Genomic DNA, 25647 nt, shown 5'->3' with positions numbered 1-25647 from the left:
TAATTACATTTCCTGTCAAAATGTAATTGACTTGATTAAGACGTTTGAATGTCTAATCTTTTTTTTAAGATTTTTTTTTATTTGGCAGTTTTTTGCTTTATTGGACACAGGATACTGAAGAGGCAGACAGGAGACAAGGGGAGAACAAGATGAGTTTGACATGTAACAAAGGTCCCTAACTGGAATCGAACCAGGAACGTGTGTGTCATGCGAAGTAACCATTCGGCTCGCAGGGCACTCCAAAAGCGGTCTACTCTTAAGTCACGGCTATCTACTCTACCATACTTTAAAATGTATAATATTCTGCTGCACTCCTTTGTATTCACAGTCTAATACCGACAATGATTAATGTGCTAAAAAACACTTAACAGTGATGGATGATGCTGTACCCATTTAACATATGAGACCTTCACTGAGTTTTAATATGTCTTCATTCACAAACAGTGCCAGGTAAAGTCAATGTTGCTGACTGGCATACTAAAAACCATTTACTAAGGAGTCGCTTTTGAATTAAGTATGGAACTGGCACAATGTTTACACGCACTACTCAACATTAATAGTAAAGTATAATAAACAAAACATGATTGAGGATGTAGGCTTCAAGAATACATATGTATATTAGTAGCAAAACCAAAATAGTGAAAAGAAATTTACAAGGAAGGCAAGCAAGCCAACAATAGCATTCATAAGGATTATCTGTTGGTGCTGAAAGGTTTGTAGAGTGTGGTGGAGTTGGTCACCTGACCTGACATGATATTACGAGTCCCATCAGAACTTACCTCAGTTTTTATGTGACATTAACAGGAAAAAGCGAGGTGAAATACTGAGACTATATAGATACTTAAGTTTCACAGTGACTGAACAATGTTTTTTTAAATTCAATAAAAAAGTAGTTGTAATAAAAGCAGTCGCTGTGATGAATAACTCAATTGTCTTCTGTGAAACAAACATGCAAATAAACCTGCACATTAATAGTCAATATTAGAGTATAGTGATTGTTGTCGTCTTTGTTGCATAAATCTGCATCTGAGATTCAGTTTCTATATTCAGTAACAAATACACGCTGCATTTATTTGCATTCTCCTCTTTACATTTGTGCAAATGATGTCCTGTGTAAAAATTACCAAAATTAAATTCCAAATTCATACTAGCAGGCATGCCTGTTGTTGCAGATTGCAGGATGAAAGTGGTGGACTTTTCAACAGTAATTGGCTTTCAAGCGGATGGTAGAATGCACAGCATAATGCAGTGAATATTAATAGGGAGGGCTAATATTTGAGGCACTGCTAAGCACTGCACTCTCTTCTTTTGGGGCCTTTGAAATTGACTTTTAACTACCAACTAATATTCTGAAACATTTCAGGTTTAAAACACCTCAGGCTCATGGACTATGTGACTGAGGTCTGTTTCTCTGTAACTAACACAAAGTTATGACTACATATGTTAAGTTAACTGGTCCAAATATATTTGTAAGAGCATCTTATTTAACATGTAAGACAACATATTTTTAAAGTGAAATAACAGCTTAACATTGTAGAGATGCAGTCACATTTAGAGGTTTGGCACTAATGCAACCTAGATAAGAGTGAGGAGCTTTCACTTGCTATATCACAATAATGTTTGATATGTGTGCCTGTCTAACACAGCACTAAACATAAATGGGGGTCTTGATAATCTAGACTCTAGAACATAAGTATATATTTGATACTTATATATGTAAGTATTTTATATGTAAGTATAAAAGCTTAACATTTCGATTTGCATGATAGGTTCACAATTTTTCAAGTCTGTCTTAAAACAACAGTCAGGTGCCCATATGAACACTGAAAGAGGTTTTCCTTGCTGTAATTATTCCTCCTGTTCATACTAACTACTCAGATCTTTGTGTTTCCTCAGTCTGAGTTTCCCTGTTGAGCTGCGGTGGAAGTATAGTAATAAAAAGAGAGACTTTGGCACTAAAAAGACTGTAATGTTGAAAGATATCTACTTGATTTGACCAATCTGGATGGCTGAAATTTCATATTAGCTTTAGATAAACATTTTAATACACTTTTGCACAAGGAGGACTGTGGATTTTGGCCCCATCACTTACATTGTAAGTGCATTATGAAGGGATCTTCTAATGGCCAGTATGAACAGGGGGAACAATTATGGCAAGAAAGACCTATTTCAATGCTCATTTGGGCACCTGACTGTTGTTTTAATACAGACTTGAAAAATTGTGAACCCATCCTTTAAACGAGATTTCTATATTGCACATCCAGCAAATGTGTTCTCTATCAATCCACAAAAGCTTTATCTGCCATAATGCACATTAAGATGTCTAGCACGACCAGAAATACTAACTGACCCCAGGATCCTGATAACCGAAGGAATGAAATGTGTTATTGTTATTAGTTTCATTGGATTAGTGGGATGCTCCTTATGGTCTAGGCTGGCAGGTCCATAATGCATATCATATAATTCAGTGAATACAGTACAGCACTACTGTTGCTACTCTCACCATATGAATCTAAATGATGCTGGGTATTAAGTAATGCGCTGTAATTACTGCATTTCAGCAAAGATTCCTCTGACAAGGAAACTGCCCTGATATAATGTAGCGCTAAAGGGAGCAATTACAGTAAGTCATTCTTTTGATGCCCAAGTTATGCAGATTTGGCAAGTACCTTAGAGGACAGATAACCATGATAGAAACTGAACCTTGCAGAAAAAGCAGCCAACATATAAGCAGCACATACATCATGAAGTTAAAGAAGGAGTAGCAGAGATGCAGCACTGCACTGAATAGTGAATTGCCAGTATGAAGGAGCAACACCACTCCTACACAGTGTTCAGCAGCTTGCGCACTTTCAACAGCATCCAAGTTAGGAAAAAAGTAAAGGAATTTAGCAAAATGTGCCATGTACAACTCCAGTCTACAGTAGTTATTATTAGTGTAGCCTCATTTAAAAATCAAAAACAACACCTTTGCATTAGTATGTAGGTCAGCAATGAATATTGGTGACCCTGTCTTCATGTGGACATTATCACAGACATTTTTTTACCGCTAAGATTTTTACTGAATGCTTTGATGTCCTTCAGGTTTTGAATTGCACACTAAGTTAGGGGCAAACATCTAACCCTTTAGCTTGACTATAGGTTTGTTCACAGAAACACAAACTGGTATATTTGCATACAAGACTGTGCATTTCTCAAGTACAGAGTAATCACTGAAGATATCAAGCTATGCTTTGTTTTATTAAGCTACAAACCCTGATGAAATAAAAAGATAAAACAAACAGTCCCCGTAGCCTCAGGCAATATGTTGATATGAAAGGCTGTGAGAAACAGAACAGTTTTATTTTTCTGTGTCTGTCAGACAGACGTAGTGAGGTAGCAGATGTGCACAAACACACACTCACCTTTTTTACCCCCCATCTTCTCTTCACAGATGAAACAACCAAACAGCAGAAATCTGCCAAACAACAGAGAGATGGCCTTCACAATACAACCAATGGCTGCTATTCAATGTGTGTGGCAATTCGTGCAAATGACCTTCCAAAACACTGTCTGGGATAAAGGCCTATTGATATGTAATCTACTGCACTGTATCTGCTGTAGGCATGTGGAGAACAATTGTGAGGGGAAGAAAAAGTCCAAGACCCTTTACATAGCAGTGGCAATGTACTACAAGGCAGTTTGGCACTAATTACATACTCAAACGCTGTGTCACTGATCAACACAAATGTATCCATATCTTACAGAAAAATAGATAAAAGCAGAAGTTTAAGTGAATCTAGAAGAATATCAGATGGTCAGTAAAGTGCTTTAGGGAAAGCCTTTGATGTAAAACCTGCAGACAAACAATATTTTATGTTGCTCAGGCTGAATATATATTATAATGCTTAGACTACCAGTGAAGGGTTGTTTGTATTTTGTGAGCACATTTCACAACAGAGCAGAGAGAAATGTGTCTCTTTACACTTTGTTTTGTGAAAATGAAAATAAACACATTTAATTAAATAACTGCAGCTTGCTAGAGGTTTCAAATAATTAGTTCAGTGCCATTTAAAACATAAAACGTTTCCATGATAAAACTGTTACTGCAAACCCCCAGCGATTAGAGCTTTTAGGTGTTTGCCTTACCTCTGCTGTCAATTAACTTCATATTTTATGACCTTAATAGCCTACTTTATAGAGTGTGATGCTGCACTAACTTTATCACATTCAATGCTTAGCTATCATAAGATTATTAATCATCTCAAAACACAGTGGAACCTCAGTAGCATGTTTAAGGCCGCCCCAACTGTGCGTATGATAGAAATGAACAAGCATGATAAAGTGCTTTACCATTTAGAGAGATGTGTGTGTATGATAAAACGTATAATTTGAGTTCAATTCCTTCCTACGCCTTCGATCTCATCAATCAAACAGATAAAACGTCTGTGATAGAGCAGCTAGGGACTACAGTACACACACACACACACACACACACACAAACATCAGACAAGATGGATAAATCTTTGAATTGTATTATTGGCTTTTACTTTTACTGTATGTCAGTAGTATTGTGTGTATGTGTGGTAAAAGTCAGTAGATGCAGGCATGTTTTAAAATAAATGGTTCTAGTCAGTCCTTGAATATGCTTTTATACTACGAGACTAGGACAATCACACTCTCAGGGTCAATTTAGATGTTAAGCGTTTTATCCAAAATGAAAAAGGAAAAAGCCTCGAGAGACACATTTTATCCCGATTATGAGTATGTAAATCTTACATTTGTCAGGATACTCCACACATAAAAGTGTCCAGAACCAAACTCACAAGCCTAGAGATAAAGACACACTGCTACTAAACAAAGAAACAGCCTGAATAAAAAGCCCTATCAGACAGCATACTAACACCTGCTGAGACTGAAATCCAATTCTGTTGACCACATCAAGAGGGCAGATGAACCCACTAGGGGGCCTCAGAGAGAGAGAGAGAAAAAAAAAACCTACTAAGGGCTCACCTCCACTACCAACTACCACAACAGTGCATTTATTGATGCAAAATGGTTGTAAATTTAATATATAGTGTGTGTATTTTTCATGTGATGAGAGAATAAGTTGAAAATAAATCCCAACTTATATTTTGCCAAAAACCAACCACTTGCACATCACCTTTGTTTGTTAATCAAGCTTTGCTCACAAAACCAAAGGATCTATGTTTAATAATTGTGGCTTAAGCAGATATTAATCTATCTGAAAGCAGCTCAAAAGCATTTCCCTGGAAAAGATATGATATTCAAATATACCCCTAGGTTTAAAATATTTTGTGAGCTACAAGTAACATGGGATTACAGTGGACCACAGTGGAAACTACGTATGCAACTATGCTGTACTTTGTAAGCTTCGATGCAGCCCAAAAACTGGTGTAAGTGTGCCATCCAGTGGACTTACCCAATATGTGCAAATCATGTGCCTTTAAACGATGCAAATGAAACGTCAATAATGACATTTCTACCGTGAAAGACTGCAATACAAACACAGCGAAAAGCACCCTGCCTTGAAAACTAATAAAGTTCACATGCGTCCTGGTTACTAATCACAATTAACTGTATCGTTAAGTAGAGCACAAGTCTATCCGCTCCAAAAAACAAAAAACGAAGCAGGTGGGCTTAATTAGTCACTAATTAACGCAATGCTACATAAACAGCAGCTTGTGAGCCAGAAAACTGGGATAATAATTCCTAAACTGCATGTTAAGACTTAATATTGTCAAGATTCAGTTATCTTACAAGGTTTCCAAAATGACTAATGACATATCCAAAAAGAAAGGGAAGAGTTCCACTGAGAAAAAGGCGAAAAGAAAAGCCAAAAGAAAAGAGACTTACGCGATGTACATCTATAAAGTTTTGAAACAGGTGGGTAAGAGGGAGAAAAAGAAGAAAAAAAAGCTTTAACTGCATTGGTTTGACTCTCGTAAACCCTTTTTTTCTCCCTCATGTTTTCAAAGGTTCATCCGGATACCGGCATTTCGAGCAGGGCCATGAGCATCATGAACTCGTTCGTCAATGACCTGTTTGAGAGAATCGCCACAGAAGCGTCCCGGCTGGCTCAGTACAACAAACGCGCCACCATCACCAGCAGGGAGGTGCAGACCGCAGTGAGGCTGCTGCTGCCCGGAGAGCTGGCCAAACACGCCGTATCTGAGGGCACCAAAGCTGTGACAAAGTACACCAGCTCCAAGTGAAGACGTCAACAAACGCCACTTTATCATGACACGGATAATAAACCTGTGCATCAGTGGCTTTGTTGGCTGTTTGATTTCAATAAATGCACAAAGCTCATTTTCTCTCTTTTTTTTTAAAAGCCCCGCTTCCCTTTTTATATTTAGATAGAAACAAGCAATAAAATGTTAGTATTAACCACTAGATGGTGTAATTGCACATCTGTCATGTTGCAGGCACATTGATTCATAGAAGGTGTCAGTTTCCTTTTATAAATAGGCCTATAAACCGGAGCACATGAATGTCATGTTAACACAAATTGCATATGTGAAATAGACATGGAGTCTGAGGTTAACTGTAATTTATAGCACACAACTTAAATTCTGTAGCTCATTTTATAAATTAGTTAATGTGCACATAAATATGATTTATTTATGGATTAGAGACAGAGACACATAAGATGTTAAAAGATACATTATGGAATTGATATTGAGTGAAAATATCAACATTGTGCAACTTGACAATTGCCATGTATGTGCTGTAACACTGCAAATAATATTTAACATACACTCATTTGCTAATTGTTATTTTTGATGGATTAATTTATCTGTCAGGTGCTTTTTGACTGCCTTTGGAAAGAAGATAAGCAGATATAATTTTTCTACCTCATTTTTGCCATACTGGAAATAAACAGACATGTTTATATCAAGCCAAGAAGTCAGATCATTTCCCCAAGATCCTGTGTTTTAACTATCTTCACATTTCTCCAAGATGAAAAACAAAAAACTTAAATCAAGTGTTTTAACATGAGATACAAATCCCCCCTTTATTGTCAGTCATGTGCTAGCTGATCACAACACCTCAGTCATCACATCTTCTAGTAGCCTGGTGACACAGTTATCCAAAAGCAGTCTCACTTGGGTCAGTCAGACGGAGAAAAATACAATGTGATGATGTCAGATCCGGTTTGCTTTGAATCCCCATACCTGCCCTACGTGTGTACATCATCATCCACTCTTGTCAGTTCATAGTAAAGGCAGTACCTATGCTTCTTGACAAGACACAAATAACCAGATCTGCACAGGTGTGGAATCAAACAGGTGACTGTGATGCTGAAAGGTTATTGATAACAAATTGGAGCTTGATCAAAGTATAACAGTCAGTCAGCTATTCTCTTGTCGATTTTAGTATGTTGTCTCCTGAATGTATCCCTGTGCAATGATTCAGACACCAGGTGTGTAAGTTACTTTCTTACCTAAGTTAATGCTAATTGGTATTACGCTACATTATTGTGGTCATACTACCTGGCATTTAACCTAATCATCATTTTTTAATTCAAGAAGTTTGCTTTGATAATGACATTCACAGAGATAATGTTCAAGCTTAACATCACCTGTTTCTGAAAGATGACGTACTGTCATAAACATTGAAAAACCCTTACAGGTTGTTTGGCAACACTTACACAACACTGCTTTGAAGACATTTCTAGATATCCAAATGATTATTTCATCCAAATGGAACAAAAATATCTCACTTGCAGCACAATAAAAGAAAAGTCTAACCTAACTCGTTTCAAAAGTTAGGCTGTAAACAAAGATGGCAACCGGAAGTGTCGGTCTTGGCAATAAAAATATGAACATTATGTAGCCTGATCCATTTTGCATTTTATTGCATTTTAGATATAAAATATAATGTAATAAATAAAGCCATGAGAAGTAGGATTAATATACACTCGCTGAGCACTTTATCAGGAACACCTGTGCAATTTAATGCAATCCAGTGCAACAGCTCTGCTATAAATTCTACTTTTCCGTACTTTATACATTTTCAGTTTTCGTTGACATTGTCAGAAAGGTGATAATTCTACTTTTTATTTATTATTATGGTGTGGTGTTTTGGAGTGCATTATATTGAAAAGTGTTCCTAATATTTTGCTCCATTCATGGATGTCAACGGGGTGGACAAAATATTAGGAACACCATTCAATGTAATGCACTCCAGTAGCTACACAATCACCACTTACTAGACCACGGTAATAAACATAAAGTAAAATGATCACCTTTCTGACAATGTCAACAAAAACTGAAAATGTATAAGCTTCGTTAAAGTGAAATTTATAGCAGCGCTGTTGTATTGGATTGCATTAAATTGCACAGTTATTCCCAATAAAGTGCAATAAAACCGCAACTTTAGGAGCTTGTTTGAAATAGTCTTTGTTGCCCATAAATCTTTTTTTTTTTTAATAAATTGATTTTTAATTTAAATTCCCTTTGTCCCTCCTACATAGACATGTCTTCAAAACGGGGGTAAGTGTCAAATCATCTGCAGAGTTGTTCAAAGTTAGGTTTTTGAGCAAAACAGATGCATAGCTCTGTGACCTGATTGTAATCATCATCATAAAAGACGTAAAAATGATGATAGAGGCACAAACTGGTTTAACACCGATTTTATAACACTGTGACAGTCTGTTTTCAAAGTTATCTTTTTTTGCATGTGATGCCTTTCACCCAAACCCTGACAAGATCCATTATTTAGTTAGCTTTAAAGAATTGACATATTTATAAACTGACAGAGGAAATAATGCAACGTTGTACCCTTGTTATGCATCCTAATCAAGTTTTTAAAAGACGACACTGTCAACTGAATAGTACTTGATTACAGAATAATGACACTAGCAGTTGCACCAGTCCAATCTGCATAAAATGAAGGAACTGCTAAAGGTCTCTCTAATTAGGATGGTGTTTACATCAGGCTTTACATACACCTATTAGGCTACCCTTATCAACATCCTATAAAGCCAGGCTCTCCGTGATAATGCACTTGGATGTGACTCCCACCGCTGATTGTTATTGTTGAGATGCCCATTTTGCATGTTTCTCAGTATTCCTGGTAATGATATGAAATCTACAGATGTTATTATGAGGGTGATACAGTCTTTGATGGCAGTGACTTTGTTCATGATTATCATGGCCATTTAGGTTTTGTATCTTGTACCCTTCCCCATAACCCCTTTCATGCCCGTGCCTAGTGGTAGTCATTGCTGTCTCCTTTAGGCAGACTGCTAGGAACACATTATGGATGGGTGCATTAGTGAGTGATGCAGAGCCCGGGCTGGCTTGCCTTGTTTTCGTGTGAGAGTGCATCATTAGAAAATGTTCCACTTGGCAGGGAAGCGCGTATTAACTGCAACCGCAATGAAATGAGGTTGTGATAGATGGTTAAAGTTATACAGGACTATTAGGTTGAAATATGAACCTCTCAATTGTCATGATGAAACAGAGGGCTATTTGCGTGGTGATCAGTGCATTGAGAGACAATTGGAATCTGCAAAGACCGATACAATACATTATAGGTAGTGGGCTCAGAGCTGAAAGAGTACAGAAAAAGTAATCATGCTAGCACAGAATAGTTTGGAGCTACTGTTCAATTCAGGGCTCTATAAATTCATTTAGGTTCTCCACCAACATCTCAAGCATCGTGATGAAACCTGGGGGAGATTCGCAAACAGAGTTCCTTGTCTAAGCCCTGTTGTGGACTCTGATGAGCCATGTATATGGAAGTAAACCAGTGTTGATGGGCTATCAAAGGCACTTTAATGGCATCAAAGACTTGAGGCAGACTGTGTGTGTCTATCTTAATGTGTCCGTATGGACCACATAGTCAACATGATGTTAAGAAAATTAAGATAAGCCTAGATGTAATCAGAAACAGTAAATAAATACATAAATGCACAAACTAACCTCCCTGTAGATAATGTCACTGGCCAATTAAGCATGCTCATTATCTCTTATCATGTTTCCATGGTGACCTCCCAGTTATTCTATCACCAGAATACAAACTTCAGACCCTATTTCTCCCTTGATGTAGGCTGAAATCTGTAAATGGCATATTAATTGCTCTCTTGCCTGTGCAGAATTTCCGATACGACAGACAAAATCTCTCTTCTTCTGATTTTAATAACATTAAATAACACATAAATCATTAAAATAAGAAACACCTGATGGATAATTGAGTGCTCTGACGTCATGGTTATGCTCTCTCTAAACTTAGACTTTCTTTGAGTGTACTGACTTTGTCTTAAACTAACAACAGACCCAATTGCAAACCCATTAGCATTTAATATTACTGTAATTACTGTGTACATTTCATTATGTTCTCAGTATATTAAATGACTGCTCAGTGTGGAGGGAGGGCTATAGTTTAATCTCTTTCTGTATTACTGTGTGCCACAGTACTCAAAACAGCATTAAGAGGCACATAATCAGAGGGAACTAATTGCCTATGATTGCATAAATGAAGTGCCTCACTTTCATCAGAGCTGTTGCTGATGTCCAGCCTCTTATCGCCTTGGGAGAGGAAGGCAGCTGACCACAATGCAGAAAACCTCGCAGAAACAGCTACTGGTGGGTAATGTGAAGAAACCAAAGATTTAATATGTCCACAGGGGGCCTGTGAGGGCAGGGGGTGTTACCACTGCTGATGTTTTTTGTTGTCATCAGAGTTGCCTCCGCTTCACAGAGGAAAAAAAACAAAAAAAAACAAAACATGAATGCCCACCATTTGAGAAATGAATTTATTGAAGTCGCTGTCTTTTTCCCCATTAGTAAGTGTTTAGTTCAGCGTTTTAAATAATTGCGTTACCAGGAATGATATTTAAAATACATTTGGGAGTCAATGAGGCGGGAAAGTGCCTACATGTTTTGCTGATGACACCCGGGCCATTTGGAAGGCATCAAAGTAGAGAGGAGGTAGCCCAGATGCATATTATAAACTCATTATGTATATCATTTAAAAGGATGTACTACAGCCGCAAAAACAATATTCCTAGTCTCTCTCTGGTAATGTGTGTTTTCAAAGTTGAAACTCTTACTCGCCTTCAGTTTAATGTGGCATCTATTACCAAACTGTAACATAAAATAAATGACCTTGATTTCCATACCAGAACAGTCGTTAAGGTATAGATGAGACGCAGCTATGCTTCTGTGTTTTCAAATGGGGAAAAAAGGTAAAGCCTCTCCACAAATATCATGTATTTCTCCACCTGTGGTGCAAACCTTGTTGCCACAGAGTTTACAGTCATCTTGATGGACTCCAACACAGAGGTAGATAAACAGACATTAAAATATGTGTACTTTTAATACATTGGCTATCCAGTCCAACTAATTTCAATATCAGAGCAAGTTTATCAGTCTCCCAAAAACTAAAGCCATAGCAAGCCATAAATACCGATCCACAATGTCTAGAGGGTTAAAATATTTTTATAATATCCCTTTTGCTGCTGGGTAGAATTTCTACCAGCACTGGAAAATGGTGGTCCATCCGTCAAAAGAGATGTTTGTCAGATGCCTAGAGAGTAGGCTTAAAAGGCTTAATTATGCGCCGTCCCTCCGCCATCAGAACACTACACGTGGGGCAGAGTGACACAGCGGTTGACAGTCATTCAGCCTAATGTTCTAATGCAGGGAGCCGTGTGGATACACAAAATCCATTAAGGCTCATGACAGAAGAAAAAAAATACTGAGAAGAAAAGAGACATTTTGCAAACACATACTGTACACAGAGGGGCTTGCAAATAGGGTATTTTTGTTTGCGCTTCCTGTAAGAAAAATCTTAAGACAAAATTTAACTTTAAAAGTTGACCCAAATGCTTAACTTAGCTCTATTTAGATTTTTTTTTAGTGTCACAGTGCAAACCCTGCTTGGACTTGTAAAGGCTTAAAATCTTGCCCATTTAGATAAACTATTACGTTCATGTAAACGTTCACATTAACCATAAACACACCAAATACTCTCTAGAATAGACTGTATTTTTATATGATGATCTTTCAAATGTGGCTTGTAATTGAAGTAAGCAAACTTCCCATATGCTGCTCATTAAAGTTCTGTCTTAATATGATACTGTATAATCAGAAATCATGTTCTGCCACCCCAAAAACAGCATGTGCTGTAGTTAGAAAGCAAGAGTTCATTCAACTCAGTTCACACTTGCAGCCTGACAGAGAGATTTCATGGCTGTAACTTTGCTGGAGGCAAACAGGAGAGGCTCGAGTGGCTGCATGTGAGACATAAAAATAGCATTACTTGTCACACTGCAGGGAGGGTCTCATACCGAATATCAAAACAACTCTGTGAACCAACCCTATGAACAGCCGGGAGGCACATAGTGGACATTAGCCAGAGAGAGTGAAACAACAACAGAGACAGAGAGACGGGCCTTCTCTCTCACTTCATCATACACATTTTATACTTCCACTTTGCTCTGTGAGAGGCAAGCCATTCAGCATGTCGCGAGGCAGCTTTGTCTTCACACCTACGGCCTTGCGCTCTCTTAAACTCGATGAGGACATGCTGGAGAGATACAAGTACAAGAAGCAGTTGGCCTCCCATCACCTCAATAGCTATATGGTGAAGAGGGAGCCACCACTGAGGTCCAGCACTGCCCGGCCACCAACTGTATGCCAAGACGTGGTGGTCCACAACGCTGTGTATACAGGAGACCTGGAGGCGATGCAGCACCTCTTTCCTAAAGGATCCATAGCAAACCTCATCATTGAGCCACGGGGAGGGGAAATGCGCTGGGTCGCCAGAGGGGAAGGTAAGAGACAACATCTGTCTCCATTAGGAATTAATTTAGGAACTCATGTGATTTGGCACAGCATAGCTTGTAGCTTCATTGTATTTCCTGGAGAGGAGCACAGCAGAATCCTGAATTCAAAAAGCGCTTCTTATTTTAATGGCAATGACAGACGCTGACAGTGTTATGGAAAAGAAAGAAAGTAAATCACTGCTTTAAAATGATCATAAACTACAAGCAATATGCAACTCCTGCACCTCACCATGAGGCAGTGTTTAAAAACACAGTAATGCGATATTAATAGAAACAGAGCACGAGGCAATATTTATAGAAACCCTCATATGTCCACCTAATATCAGACAGTAACAGTGGTCATCTGTTTGCTTTGTGCAACTCCACTGGATTGAACTGTGGCCTTTCACTGTAGACAAAATAAGTAGTTTGCTCTATTATTTTATGAAAGAATAAAATTTTGGGGTGAGTTTTCAAATGCAAAGGCTTTTGAGTCATTTTGAAATGTTAAAGACTACAAATTCTAATTCTGACTGGATACATAACACTAATAATGGAACCATGCATCACAGGGTGACACCAATACTTTTATATGTATCAAAAGAATGCATTGCTCTTAAAGTCTTCCGATTCATTATCTATTGATTGCAGTGGGTCAGCTGAATCAGTGGCCTAGATCCATGTCATGCACCAGTCATTGGCTCCCATCTGCACTGGCGAGGTTCACCGGGTCAACCAAAATATCACATAACATCACCTTGAAATAGCCTCGTCTGAACAAACAACCCACATACGTGCTTATTTTCTTCTGGAGAAACCACACCACTGAAACGTTTAAAAAAACAAACTAGTTAGCTACAGTATGGCTTATGTAGCACCGAAGGTGAAATGGCGCAAACCAAAGAACTACCGCAATGATGTGATTGCCACAGCCAAGGCTACAGGTTGTATCTTGCAGTACTGGAACTCTCTGCTTGTTGGTGATGAGTTGACAGTACTCAGCATTGTGGACGACAACGAATATGTCTACCTGGTTGATGCCATTTTTGACACCAGCAACGTAGAGGAATGGAAGAACTTCAGATTTAACTTCAGAGGCTTAAGTAGGTTCTGCAGTGCTTTGATTTTTTTTTATAAGACTTGCTTTTTTAAAATGTCATGGTCTCACATAGTGTTGACATTCAGAGAAATCATACAACTAGGAATATGTTGAAATGTTGTGTTGTTGTATGCACTAATTAACAGAAATGCCACTCTTGTGTTACAGTACTTACTGCATACCTGACATGTCTGTTTATTTACAGTGGTCCTAAGGTCTGAACTCAGAGTTGACTTTATGCCAATTATTCTCCCTGCTGGCAGGTCTATGGTCACTGACTTATGAGCAAGAGCTGACCACACCAATTCACATCACATCTAGCCGAGGCTTCACCGACTGCCTGAGACTCCTGCTGCAACGTGGGGCCAATGTAGACCTGGCACCTGGTGGCACCACCGCTCTGCATGAGTCCTGTGAAAACTGCCAGTCTGAGTGTACCAAACTACTGCTAAGCCACGGTGCCAACCCCAATGCTGTCTCAGAAGATGGTCTAATGCCTTTGCATTTGTGTACAAGCCCTGAATCCCTTGAGTGAGTAAAGCAGATCAAAACTAGAACATGTATAATAGTGCTTTATCCAGATGTATGCATGGGAGTTTGTGTTCTTTTTTCAAAACAAGACTGTGTAATTTTGTCTGCAGATGTGCCAAGTATCTCCTTCAGTATGGTGCAGAAATCAATGGTTGCACTGTAGATGAAGATGACACTCCCTTACATGCGGCAGCCAGGAACGGCCTCTTAGAGCACACCGAGCTCTATCTACGCTATGGGGCTGCCGTGGACAAACGGAATGACGTTGGTCTCACACCCCTGAACGCTGCTTGCTCCCAGCCCCAGGAGTTGCAGGACCTTGAACGTTACTTCAAGGTGTGCCAGATGCTGCTGGGGGCAGGCGCTGACATCCACGCTATGGACCAGGACAAACACAGTCCTTTGCACATGGCCTGCAAGAATGTAAATCCAGACATAGTAGATCTGCTATTGGCTAAAGGAGCCTCTGTTAACGACATGGACTATGGAGGTGAAGCCCCTATGCACAACATCCTGAAAGTGGTGTGCTACAAGGTTTCCCATCATCCTGAGAGGGTTGTCCGTGCTTTGCTCAACCACGGTTCTATTCGGGTGTGGCCTGGGGCTTTACCCATGGTAGGAAAATGTGCCAAAAGCTGAATTGTTGTCTCAGATTGCTAAACGATAAAATGCACACAAGCATTTCATAGGGGCTGATGCATTCCTGAATTGGTTTATAGTAGAATATCGTATTTACAGTAAATGATTAACTGAATTATTCATCAAGGTGGCTCATTCAGCATAATTAGCAAGTTAACACCTTGAGTATGAGTCTTGAAACACTAAACCGTTCCTTGCAATATTCCAGACTTCACAACTTCACATTCAAATCATTCCCATTTCATGACACAACATGAAGTGTTGCACTCTCTGTGGGAAACAGACTACAACTATCAGTGAACCCACGTGCACTAGACAAAATGCCTGGTTCCTAATTAGGCAAGTGTTAATAGGAGATTAATTAGCACTAATTGCATAATTTCCAGTTAAACCCCTGGAGGGAAGACCAATCTGTTCATTTCACAAGTGTTTAATTACTTTATTTCTGCAGTTCTATGGAGTCACAAGCTTGCTCATGAACTTAGATGATGATTATATGAATCCTCTCGCTTTGCTCTGTGTTGTGGTGTTTCTTTTAGGTTCTGAGGCACTGCTCTATATCTCCACGCACCATCGAGGTTCTTCTGAACGTCTACAGTCACCTCAAAGTCAATGACACCTGGGTTGAGTCCGTGTCCGAGGAGGTGTTCAAGGCAAGCTTGTTGTATAATTAAGTTGACAAGGGTTTACCCAGTTTGGACTTTATGTTTTTGTATTGTACCAACATTTCATTTCTTTTAATGATGGTAAATTGAAACATTTAACAATCTTCAGAGCACCAAGACTATGAAAGCTCCACCTAATTAAATAATTTTTGATAATTTAACAGCTCTTGAACTTTAAGAGGCCCATTACATCTAAGGTATTTAGTGGGAGAAGAAACTTTAAAATACATTAGACCTTTTAAATGACAAATATATGACATACATTTATAAAAACATAATGATGGAAAAAATCTAAATGTAGGTTGTGCAGGTTGTGCTGACTGCTTATAGCTGGAGTTAGTGTGGCAGTGTAGCACACAAATTAAATGGTTTTTGATAGTCACCAAGGGCTAATATCTAGGATATAGTAAATGGAAGATGAACTTCTTATTGTGTGTTTATTTTATTGGTCAAAATAAAAAATTGGTCAAAATTGGTTGATTTTCTGTAAATTGAGACAAATAATATCAGTGAAATTAACCTAAATTAATCTGTGTTTCCTTCAGGAGCACAAGGAGTTCTATGAGTCAGTCTTCGCCTTGGAACGGACTCCTCGCTCCCTGCAGCACTTGGCACGCTGCAGACTCAGGACTTTCCTGGATGCAAGGGTACACAAGGTGGTCCCAAAGCTTGATCTGCCCACCTTCATCAAAGACTACCTGCTGCTGGAATGCAGAGGCTACGTCCACTGAAAGCACTTTATGCAGTATTAGTTAGTCCTGATGAGGATTGATGTGAGGAGGGAATTGTAGTTGGCAAATAATAATACTCAAGAGAAAAGTAACACACTGAGAATATGTTTAAAGGCCTTTCATGCCATGTATTTTTATATGTGTAGCTTTTCAGGAGGAAAATGCAAACTTTTGTTGTCTGTCACTGTTATTCCAGATCAATCCTTCAGCACTGGACACGTTTGATTTTTCACCACAAGAGGGAGCTATAGACCAGAGTTGATCAAGTATATAGTGGGTATGCACTTGTATGTTTTATATTTTATTTATGATCGATTTTTGTTTTTTACTTCCGCACTTGATAGTCATTAAAGAAGCTCAGTTGCTTTGTATTTTTATACATAATCCTCACAGTTTGGCGTGAATGCGCATTTCACACTGAGGATTGCTATAAAGGCTATATTTGCATAAATAATTATTTACCGATATTATTGTAACCTTTTATATCCACATTTGGCTTAATATCAAATAAAATATACAACTCTGAACATACAGCAATGCTCTCAGTGCTCTTTATTTATTTCCTGTTGTCATAAATTTTCTCTCTTCTCTCGTGCTGTTTAGTGTTTATTGGTCGTTGTTCAGTGTTGTACGTTTTTCTGCCAAGAAGAATATTCACAAAATATGACACAACACATTTTAAAAATTAGATTGAGCCTATTTTCAAGCAGCACTCACATTTTAAATGGTAATTTAAACGTTTCGAATTAAAAATAAGATGCAACTACATTAAATTGAGTTGAATAATTTAGGTTTTAGGCAGATTATAATCTATGCTTTTATCAAGAGATGAAAAAAATCTTTAAATGGTCATTTGATTTGCAAAACGAAAAAGAAAGTGTTCATTGCACTTCCATTCTTCTGTCGAAAAAAAGTTGGAGGGGCAATGTGTGAGTAATCTGGCATGAACAAATTATAATATATCTGCAGGCCTAAATTAACAAGCAATAACAAGCTTTTCACCACGTCTTGTGACCATTCTTAGAAAATGTTGTAGGAGGAAACCAGTTATACCAAAAAAAAAGGAAAAAAAAGACTTTTATAACAAGCAAGAATCCAAAATATAAGAGCTCTTTTAATGTAAATGTGATTTGGATGGATTTGGGGGGAAAAAAGAGACTAAAAATACGTTAATAAAAAGCGTGAAGAGGAGCAGGCGAGCACCAGAATTCCTCACAAAAAAGGTGAGAGGAGCTCGGCAAATGGTTTCAATAGATCACAGAGAGGTGCTGCTGAAGTCACTTGCAATTATAGGAATTAGCCTGGCCTGGCCCTCCACTGCTAATCAGAGTCGGTGGTGATATGTTTATGTCCTCATGCAATCAGACGACCAGTTGGAGAGCCCGGGCACCCAGGACTCAATAGGGCTAATCATCATCAGTTCCCGTTGCCATTTAAAAGGTGAAATGATCTGCGATTAAATCCGTGCTTAAAGAAAAGAGAAAAGTGATTTTTTCCCCCCCCTTCCACATGCATTTTTGATCAGGGAGAAATCCCCAAAGTGCAAATCAAAATCTGTGAGTCATTTAATTAATTTTAAAAAAAAGCCCTTCGGTGGTGTTTTGACAGAGGACAACCAGGCAGGTTAAAGTTTTAAATTCGCACCATTTAAATAAATTCCCCGTCTCAAACAAAGTGGAAATCCGCTCAATTTTGACTTTGGCCACTATGTGTCCGTGTCCACACTGCAGTTGACCTCGCATAAACGCCTTTTATCTGAATCTAATTTCGCACAGAGTATCTCTCTCCAGGGAACAATTGTTGCAGCACTTCTTTTTCTGGAGCCAAACGTATTGTTTTTAGCCCCGGAGAATGGGACAGAGAGCGGAGAAACATCTGCCTCTCCACCCTCCTGCCTCTGATGCCCATCGGCCCCAATATTTCAACAAAAGCCGCCGTTGTTTTACGCTGTCCCTTGAATTCAGAGTAATTACTTATCATCAATCAAAATTAATAATAGCTGATTGGGTTGGTGTGGTCAACGATTATAGAAGGGGAAGGGCTGGAACAGTCTCTCACACCGTTTTGCAGTCAATGGTGAACCTGGAAAAAAAAGGGGGGGGGAGGAGGGCTGGGGGGAGGATGGGGGGGTGTGCGACCCGTCTATTTGGTCTCCACTGGGAAACTACCGCCTCTCAAGACGGCCAAAAAGTCAGAGGCTGAATAAGGAAATGAAGCGTAATTTGAGGAAGATGGATGAGCCCCCAGGGAAACACCCCCTTTTCATTCCTCTTGTATTGCAGATGATAACCAATGCGCTCTCGCCCTCTCTCTCTCTTTCTCGCTCTCTCTCTCTCTCTCTGTCTGCGCGCACACACACGGTGCATCGGAGAGGGGCGGAGGGAGGAGTTGCAGAGAGGGGGAGAGGTAGATAGATAGAGAGAGCGTGTGTTTATGTCTCAGTGTGTGACAAATAAGAGGGAAAAGGTAACGGTGGGGCACACAACAAAGCGCCCGACTGACTGACTGACGCATATAGAGTGCAGAGATCCGGAGAAGCAGTCCACTCCCAGGGATGACAACACGGCAGAGGATCCACTTTCAGTTCACTCTGTCTTTGCACTGAAAGTTTTGCAGCTCGATCGAGGAAAGGACACCTGCTTTCAAGTTTCCACCACATAAAAGTGTTTGCCTGCAAAATGCAGAGACCAGGCGGCCAAGGGACGGCGTTTTCAATCGATTCCCTGATAGGGACCCCTCAGCCCAGACCGGGACACCTGCTCTACACGGGCTATCCTATGTTCATGCCGTACAGACCTTTGGTTATTCCACAAGCTTTATCCCACTCGCCTTTATCGTCTGGTATACCTCCACTTGCGCCTTTGGCTTCTTTTGCGGGGCGACTCACCAACACGTTCTGTGCCAGTTTGGGACAAGGGGTGCCATCCATGGTCGCGCTCACCACAACGATGCCAAGTTTCTCGGATCCGCCGGACAGTTTCTACCCGCCCCAAGAGCTGCCCGGTCCCCGATTAAGCGCAGCCGACCCGGGAGCGAGAAGGCAAGAAAGTCCGCACTCTGAGGAGCTGCACAGCCGGGATAAGGGCTCTGAGCTGCTGAACTTCTCGGAAACTTTTCAGACAATATCAGGTAAGCTCGGTCTCATTACTTATTTATGCTGCTTTGATCATATCCAGATCCCAGGGCTTTGCGTAAAAAGTCACCACTGTGCGTAAAATTCGTTAAAGCAGAGATTGCTGACCCATGGCGAAAGACTTTGGTTTCTGATGTACTCTTTAATTGGAGAGGACAATGAAAAGTAAACCCGTTTTGGCTGTGTTTTGTCAGCTTTGTAGGGTGACAAAAATATTAATGACACGACATTCATTTTGGCCCACATCTTGAGGCTGCAGCCTGGTGGAAGTTACGAAATGAGAACTCAGTTTTACTTATTTAAAAATATGATTTGGAAATTGTTGTTCATATTATGAAAATCAAAACAAATTGTAGAGCATGTTTAACCACATTTTAATGAGGTTGGGTTTGTTGGGAGGTTAAATCAACTAAGTTGCACTCTACAACAGTAAAAACTTGCAGAAAAAACTCGGTGTTTCTACACAGGACAGCTGTAATGGTCCAATATGAGTTCAGCGAATGTTGCTACTTAAAACTAACATTTTAAGACATTTTTAGCTATTTCTGTTGCTTTTTATCTCTACCAGCCAACTCAAGAGCGCAGTGATTGATGTCTGACGCTGTGAGGCATTGCGTAACGGTGACTTCCAGACTAATGAACAAGTGATTAAATATAAATGGTTCCTCTTTTATTCTCCACATTTTAGGTGAGACCAAACTGTACAGTTCAGACGACGAGAAGCTGGACCTAAAATCAGCAGACACAGTGTGCAGTGACCGAGAGGACAGCTCCGCAGACAGCGAGAACGAAAGTTTCTCAGACGGGAACAACTGTGGCTCCCTGTCCCAGAAGAGCAAACTAAAAACCGGCTCGCAGGAGGCGCTACCGACCGGCAGCTCTGCGGGGAAGAGCAGGAGGAGACGAACAGCTTTTACCAGCGAACAGCTGCTCGAACTTGAAAAGGAGTTTCATTGTAAAAAGTACCTTTCTCTGACTGAACGCTCCCAAATCGCACATGCACTTAAACTGAGCGAGGTGCAGGTGAAGATTTGGTTTCAGAACCGCAGGGCCAAATGGAAACGGATCAAAGCCGGCAACGTCAACAACCGGTCAGGAGAACCGGTGAGAAATCCCAAAATTGTGGTTCCCATCCCAGTGCACGTCAACAGGTTTGCTGTGAGGAGTCAGCATCAACAAATAGAACAAGGGACCAGGCCATGAACTTAGATGAAAATCTAAAATATTAATAATAAAAAAACACTTACATTGACTCTATGTTCCACTGATTTGTTGAACGCATGAAGCACAAACAGGAGGATTCAGTTATTTTGTCTGAGAGGTGAGACTGAGCAGAGATCCAAAACCTCCAGTGAAGAGGATTGGCTCGCAGGCAGATCAATTATTTGGCAATATGCTGTCATTTTTATTTATTGTTTTGTGAATATGTAAATATAAATGGGTAAAAAAAAAAAAAACTGCTACAAATGGGCACTATGAGATGAGACTGTAAAGATTTTTCTAAGTATTTATATGTAGGGCCAAAATGTTCTGTTGGTTACGTGCATGTCCTTTACTCATTTGGTGAATTTTTTTGTTTTGTGTTTCGTACAATTTGTTGACCACATTTGCATGTAACTTAAGAGATTTTTACATTTTGTTTGGCAACTGTAGGAACCGCCTTTGACAGCTATTTGTGGAGAAATAATTTAAAAAAAAAAAAAGATGTGAAGGAAATAAAGACCAAACAAGGGACAATTGTAAAGTATATTGACCTAATAAATCGCTTTATACGAAAGTTGGAATCCAGGTTGAATCTTTATTATTCAGAGGGGAGAATAACAGTGTTTTTGGTTTTCGTGAGAATTATGTAGGAATTTTTTAACCCTGCTAAAATGAAACAAAGGCCTAGGACTATATGTTTAAACATAGCGATTCATTTTAGACCTACAGGAGTAAAGACAGCAGATCATTTTTAATATTATTTAACGCATTTAAAACAAAAATATTGGCCTATGACGTTTTTTGATCCTAAAAGCCTTATTTCAAATTTGATAATCAGAATATTTGTGATAAATATCAAAATAGTGATGTCTATCACTGAACAACAGTGGAGTGTTTTAATCTTTAATATTTAAAGAGCTTCAGCATGTAGATTTAAAAGTTCAGTGATATAAAAATGTTTTCTCTGATGCAACATCATACCGTCGTTTACACATTTGTTATAAATTAATTGTTTTCAGAAACCTCAGGAACTGAAAGGTAGATGGGTCTTCTTTTTTTAAATTCTTAAATAGCAGCAGTGATTGATTTCTCTTGAGGAGGCCATGTTGTCTATAGTGGACTGATGGATCTTCATTAGATTGGGCACATTCAACACACTGTAATGAACTTCTCTATCAGTCACAACAGAGAGGCAAACCGACAACAGCACATCCTAATCTGATACTGATTTATACGTGGTTAACTATAGAAAAAGAGAATAAGGAAAAATTTGAGTAATTTAATAAGACGTCAAGGCTTAAATGTGTATTTTAAGAAACACAATTGTAAGATATTTTTTTGGTTTTATTTGTGGCATATCAAATTGTACAAGACCTTTGAAAATTAATGTGTAATTTACTTGATAGAAAATTATGACAGATTTTATTTACTGAAAATATTGACACCTGTAAACAAATTTTAACACATGAAACTACATTAGAGAGAGTGAATCTCGCCATTTTCAGAATGATTAATGCATCTGGAGAAAAATAAGATATTTACAGTTGTAGACAAGGCAATAGATGGCTTATGGAGATGGCAGTTTTTGCAGTTTTGAGTATAAATACACTTTGTATTATACAAGGATGACTGAAATCTACTATGTGACAAATAAATGCGACAGCCTGCTCAGTCAGACCAAATAAGGGAACCAAGGCATGTAGAATTATAGAGCAGCAATATAAAAATAGTAAATTGTAAAAAAACAAAAAAAAAACTGTAACTAAAATAATGTCTGGCCACATGGCTATCCATTACAGGAAAGGGGAAAAGGTGGCTTGATGTTTTATGCAAACTTTTATATGCCAGGTTCGTTCTGGGTTTACACGACTTCTCTGAACTGCTTCCAGATAAGGGATCATGTTGGAATAATCTTCACCTCACCTCAGATGGAGGAGAGTGATTGGTTTCCCTGTTTCCAAAATAGACTCAGGCCTCAAGCCATGTTTGAGCTACTGCAGCAGCACCTGTTGAAGTATGGTGATGGGGTGAGATTCTTCAAATATTTTATTAGTATTAATATTTTATCAGATTAACCAGCTCTCTCTTGAATCAGTGTTTAGTCAAAAATTGTGTCTGGATGTTAATGTTATTAAAAAAAAATCTTTGACACAGCATGAAAGCTTAAGTCAGAGTTCATTATTATCTTACATTTCATTTCCCTCAAGCCTCTCATGGATACACACACTGACAACAGTTTTCTCTCAGTTTGACCCCAGAGCGTAAACAGACATTTCATGACCTGGGCACCCATGAGTAGTAAAGTTTATTCCACTGTCCACCTCATACATCAAGACTGTGACACTTGGATGGGGATTCAAGGAGTGATGATCCTGTGAAGGAGCAGTGGAAGTTTTATTATGGTCCAAAGAGCTGACTAATATAGACGGTCAATTCCACAACATTGTGCCAGAGTGCAACTGCTATTTTAGTCCCCATGAGCTGCATGGTGGAGGTGACGATGAGGAGCCATGACACAGCTCAGCCACTGTCTTCATGTTGGTTGTTATTATCAAGATCCTGTGAGTGGGACTGGTCATGCCAGTTTTATTGCAAAGTGAGTTTCTGGGCTACAGTGACAGAGTAAAAACATTATCATCTGTGAAATGATTAACTAAAAAAAGGGATCTGCTTATTCAGAACACCTTATTTTGAGATAATTAATTTCTTTTATTTTTTAGGAATGACTCCTCTCTAAGAGGTTTCTTGCAATTTTTTTTTAATGTTTTATGAGTTTTAATAATCTCTTTTCCATTAATTATACATCTTAAAGGTGCAGTGTGGAGGATTTAGAGGCATCTAGCGGTGAGGTTGCGGATTGCAACAAACTGAATAACTCCCTCCCCCTCCACTTCCAAGCATGTAGGATAACCTACTGTGGCTGCAAAACTCGCAGAAAATGTGAAAGGCCCTGTGAGAAGCGCCCTTTGTTTGGTTTGTCTGTTCTGGGCTACTGTAGAAACATGGCGCTGCAACATGGCAGGCTCCATGGAAGAGGACCTGCTCCCTCTGTAGATATAAAGGGCTCATTCTAAGGTAACGAAAACACAACAGTTCTTATTTTCAGGTGATTATACAGTAATGAAAACATTCTTATGAATATTATTCCATTTCGGCCAATGCTGTTCCGCTAGATGCCACTAAATTCTACACACTGCGCCTTTAAGTGAACATCTCAGCCTCAAGACAGTATGTGTATCATTTTTCAATTCTGCCACTTGAATCTCAAATTGAAATATCATAAGTTCTCTCCAGCAAAGACATTAAACCATTTCCACGTTCCCACCTGGCGAGAGAGGAAAGCGAGGGACCTCATTACTTGCTGGTTGTGTGAGTGCAGGCTGCTCAGCGCTGACTGGAGGCCTGACTTCTTGGGAGGCTCCGGACGGTCATGGCTACAGTGATGTATGGGCAGATGCATCAAATCGCACAAGATAAACAAGCGATGAGTTTCATCAGGGCCATCATAGCTTTAATTTGGCTGCCTAATGAGTCAGATCTAGTGGCGGAGATAAGAGTTGTCAGAGGCCCGGCTCTAATGAATTTCTTGCCACTTGTAATCAAGGTTGCCTGTCTGAGGGGGGATGATTAATGGAACCCTGGAGGATTCCCTCGGCCCTCAGCCTTCATTACAGCTAATGCATTCTCAGGCAAATTAACAGAGAAATGCAGGCAAAAGCCAACGGGGAAGGGGAGAGGAAGAGAGAGGAGAGAGAAGGGGAGAATGGAGGAGAGTGATGGGAACAGAGCGTTTATGTAAGACAAAGGAGAGAGAGGAGGATGGAGAGGAAGGCAGTATAGTGAGTATGAAACAAGCAGGTTGGCAGCAGGGGAGAGACAGAGATGCACTGAAATCCGCTGATTAGCGTGAGGTTCAAGGATATGGAAATGAGTATGGAGACATGGGTTTGGGGCAGTCAGAAAGGGCAGGGTACAACATGGATGTGCTGGTCAGACATGATGGAATTGAAATTGATAAATGGATGTTCAAGTCTGGGGGGATTCGGGAGAGCGGAGATGGTCAGATGGAGGAAGTAGAGTGGATATAATTACTGGTTAAAGAGGTTACAAGGGTGAGGAGAGGAGAAAAAAAAACAGGAAGCAACAGTAACCTATCCAAATCAAGACAGGCAGGAAAAAACACGTTAGACAAACCTCTGCTCAACGCCACCTTGATGCAACATTTATGTTACGACCGGGCACATCACTGACTGCTTGCTAAACAGGCTGTTAAAGTGGCTTGTGGCCAAGGAGCTCCTACATATTATGGAAATATGGATTTAATGTTTGCAAATATGGTCTCGTCAGGTCTTTGTGTACCCATCCATCAGCCTCAGACCCACCTCTGCAATCTTGGAGGCAATTTGTCTGAGAAGACGTGGGCGGCAGAGAGCCCTCCTCACTGTTTAGCAGGCCCTGATGAAATATCAAAACACACAGCAGTGCAAGCAAACGCTCTAGCCTCACCACAACAAACACAAGTGGCCAGCTCTGCCAAGGCATGAGGCATGGTAATAAATTACAGGACAGATATTTTTTGGGGGGTGATATTACTCAGGAGATGGGGAGTAAATATGCATTAGTTAGCGTACACCAGGCCTTAAAATGTTGACATTTAAAGCCCCTAAAAACCTAAAGCTGCTATAATCCATATTTTAACAATAGATCAAATGACTATGTGTATGTGAAAGGGATCTCTAATAGTGACAAACCTATAAAGAATGATCACCAACCTGTTATCCTCAGATATAGACTCACTGGTCAGGTTATTAGGTATACCTTGCTCGTACTGGGTTGGACCCTCTTTTGCTTTAGAACTGCCTTACTTC

The 25647-nt window shown here is 39.5% G+C and overlaps 4 protein-coding genes across 6 annotated transcripts in view; 3 read left to right on the top strand and 1 right to left on the bottom strand.

Annotated features, from left to right (window-relative positions):
• asic1c (acid-sensing (proton-gated) ion channel 1c) overlaps positions 1-5553 on the bottom strand; it is a 107358-nt gene extending 101805 nt beyond the window's left edge. Inside the window, exons 1-2 of one of the 2 annotated variants that reach the window (XM_067606084.1) lie at positions 5423-5553; positions 3405-3457 (exon numbers count right to left, since the gene is read on the bottom strand). In XM_067606084.1, the coding sequence (XP_067462185.1) occupies positions 3405-3457; positions 5423-5480 (111 nt within the window). In that variant the 5' untranslated portion in view covers positions 5481-5553. The remainder of the gene's footprint in view (positions 1-3404; positions 3458-5422) is intronic. The other variant, XM_067606086.1, reaches the window with a different exon arrangement.
• Positions 5554-5654: 101 nt separating this feature from the next.
• zgc:92591 (uncharacterized protein LOC436997 homolog) lies at positions 5655-6312 on the top strand. Its single transcript, XM_067606089.1, has 2 exons — positions 5655-5886; positions 5979-6312. Exons 1-2 carry the CDS (start codon positions 5722-5724, stop codon positions 6213-6215), a joined length of 402 nt encoding a protein of 133 aa, XP_067462190.1. The 5' UTR covers positions 5655-5721; the 3' UTR covers positions 6216-6312.
• Positions 6313-12337: 6025 nt separating this feature from the next.
• On the top strand, positions 12338-16976 carry asb10 (ankyrin repeat and SOCS box containing 10). Of its 2 annotated transcripts, none has more exons than XM_067606079.1 (5): positions 12338-12787; positions 14141-14408; positions 14519-15023; positions 15587-15700; positions 16258-16976. In XM_067606079.1, exons 1-5 carry the CDS (start codon positions 12475-12477, stop codon positions 16441-16443), a joined length of 1386 nt encoding a protein of 461 aa, XP_067462180.1. In that variant the 5' UTR covers positions 12338-12474; the 3' UTR covers positions 16444-16976. The 2 variants fall into 2 exon arrangements, with proteins under 2 accessions (XP_067462180.1, XP_067462181.1); XM_067606080.1 differs by lacking the exon at positions 12338-12787 and adding an exon at positions 13549-13881.
• A 1786-nt stretch (positions 16977-18762) lies between these two features.
• Positions 18763-21360, top strand: gbx1 (gastrulation brain homeobox 1). The gene is made up of 2 exons (XM_067606078.1): positions 18763-19572; positions 20265-21360. Exons 1-2 carry the CDS (start codon positions 19122-19124, stop codon positions 20777-20779), a joined length of 966 nt encoding a protein of 321 aa, XP_067462179.1. The 5' UTR covers positions 18763-19121; the 3' UTR covers positions 20780-21360.
• The last annotated feature ends 4287 nt before the right edge of the window (positions 21361-25647 follow it).

This window comes from Thunnus thynnus, chromosome 12, assembly GCF_963924715.1.
Source record: "Thunnus thynnus chromosome 12, fThuThy2.1, whole genome shotgun sequence".
NCBI classification, from domain to species: Eukaryota; Metazoa; Chordata; class Actinopteri; order Scombriformes; family Scombridae; genus Thunnus; species Thunnus thynnus.
This window is presented reverse-complemented; position numbering and strand designations above follow the sequence as displayed.

Excerpts from the sequence above, each read along its gene's own strand:
- zgc:92591 (XM_067606089.1), top strand. The coding sequence starts at position 5,722 with ATGTTAAGACTTAATATTGTCAAGATTCAGTTATCTTACAAGGTTTCC. Across the intron at positions 5,887-5,978 it reads TCTATAAAGTTTTGAAACAG|GTTCATCCGGATACCGGCAT; the intron begins GTGGGTAAGAGG and ends ATGTTTTCAAAG.
- asb10 (XM_067606079.1), top strand. The coding sequence starts at position 12,475 with ATGTCGCGAGGCAGCTTTGTCTTCACACCTACGGCCTTGCGCTCTCTT. Across the intron at positions 15,024-15,586 it reads GGCCTGGGGCTTTACCCATG|GTTCTGAGGCACTGCTCTAT; the intron begins GTAGGAAAATGT and ends TGTTTCTTTTAG. Across the intron at positions 15,701-16,257 it reads TGTCCGAGGAGGTGTTCAAG|GAGCACAAGGAGTTCTATGA; the intron begins GCAAGCTTGTTG and ends TGTTTCCTTCAG.
- gbx1 (XM_067606078.1), top strand. The coding sequence starts at position 19,122 with ATGCAGAGACCAGGCGGCCAAGGGACGGCGTTTTCAATCGATTCCCTG. Across the intron at positions 19,573-20,264 it reads AACTTTTCAGACAATATCAG|GTGAGACCAAACTGTACAGT; the intron begins GTAAGCTCGGTC and ends TCCACATTTTAG.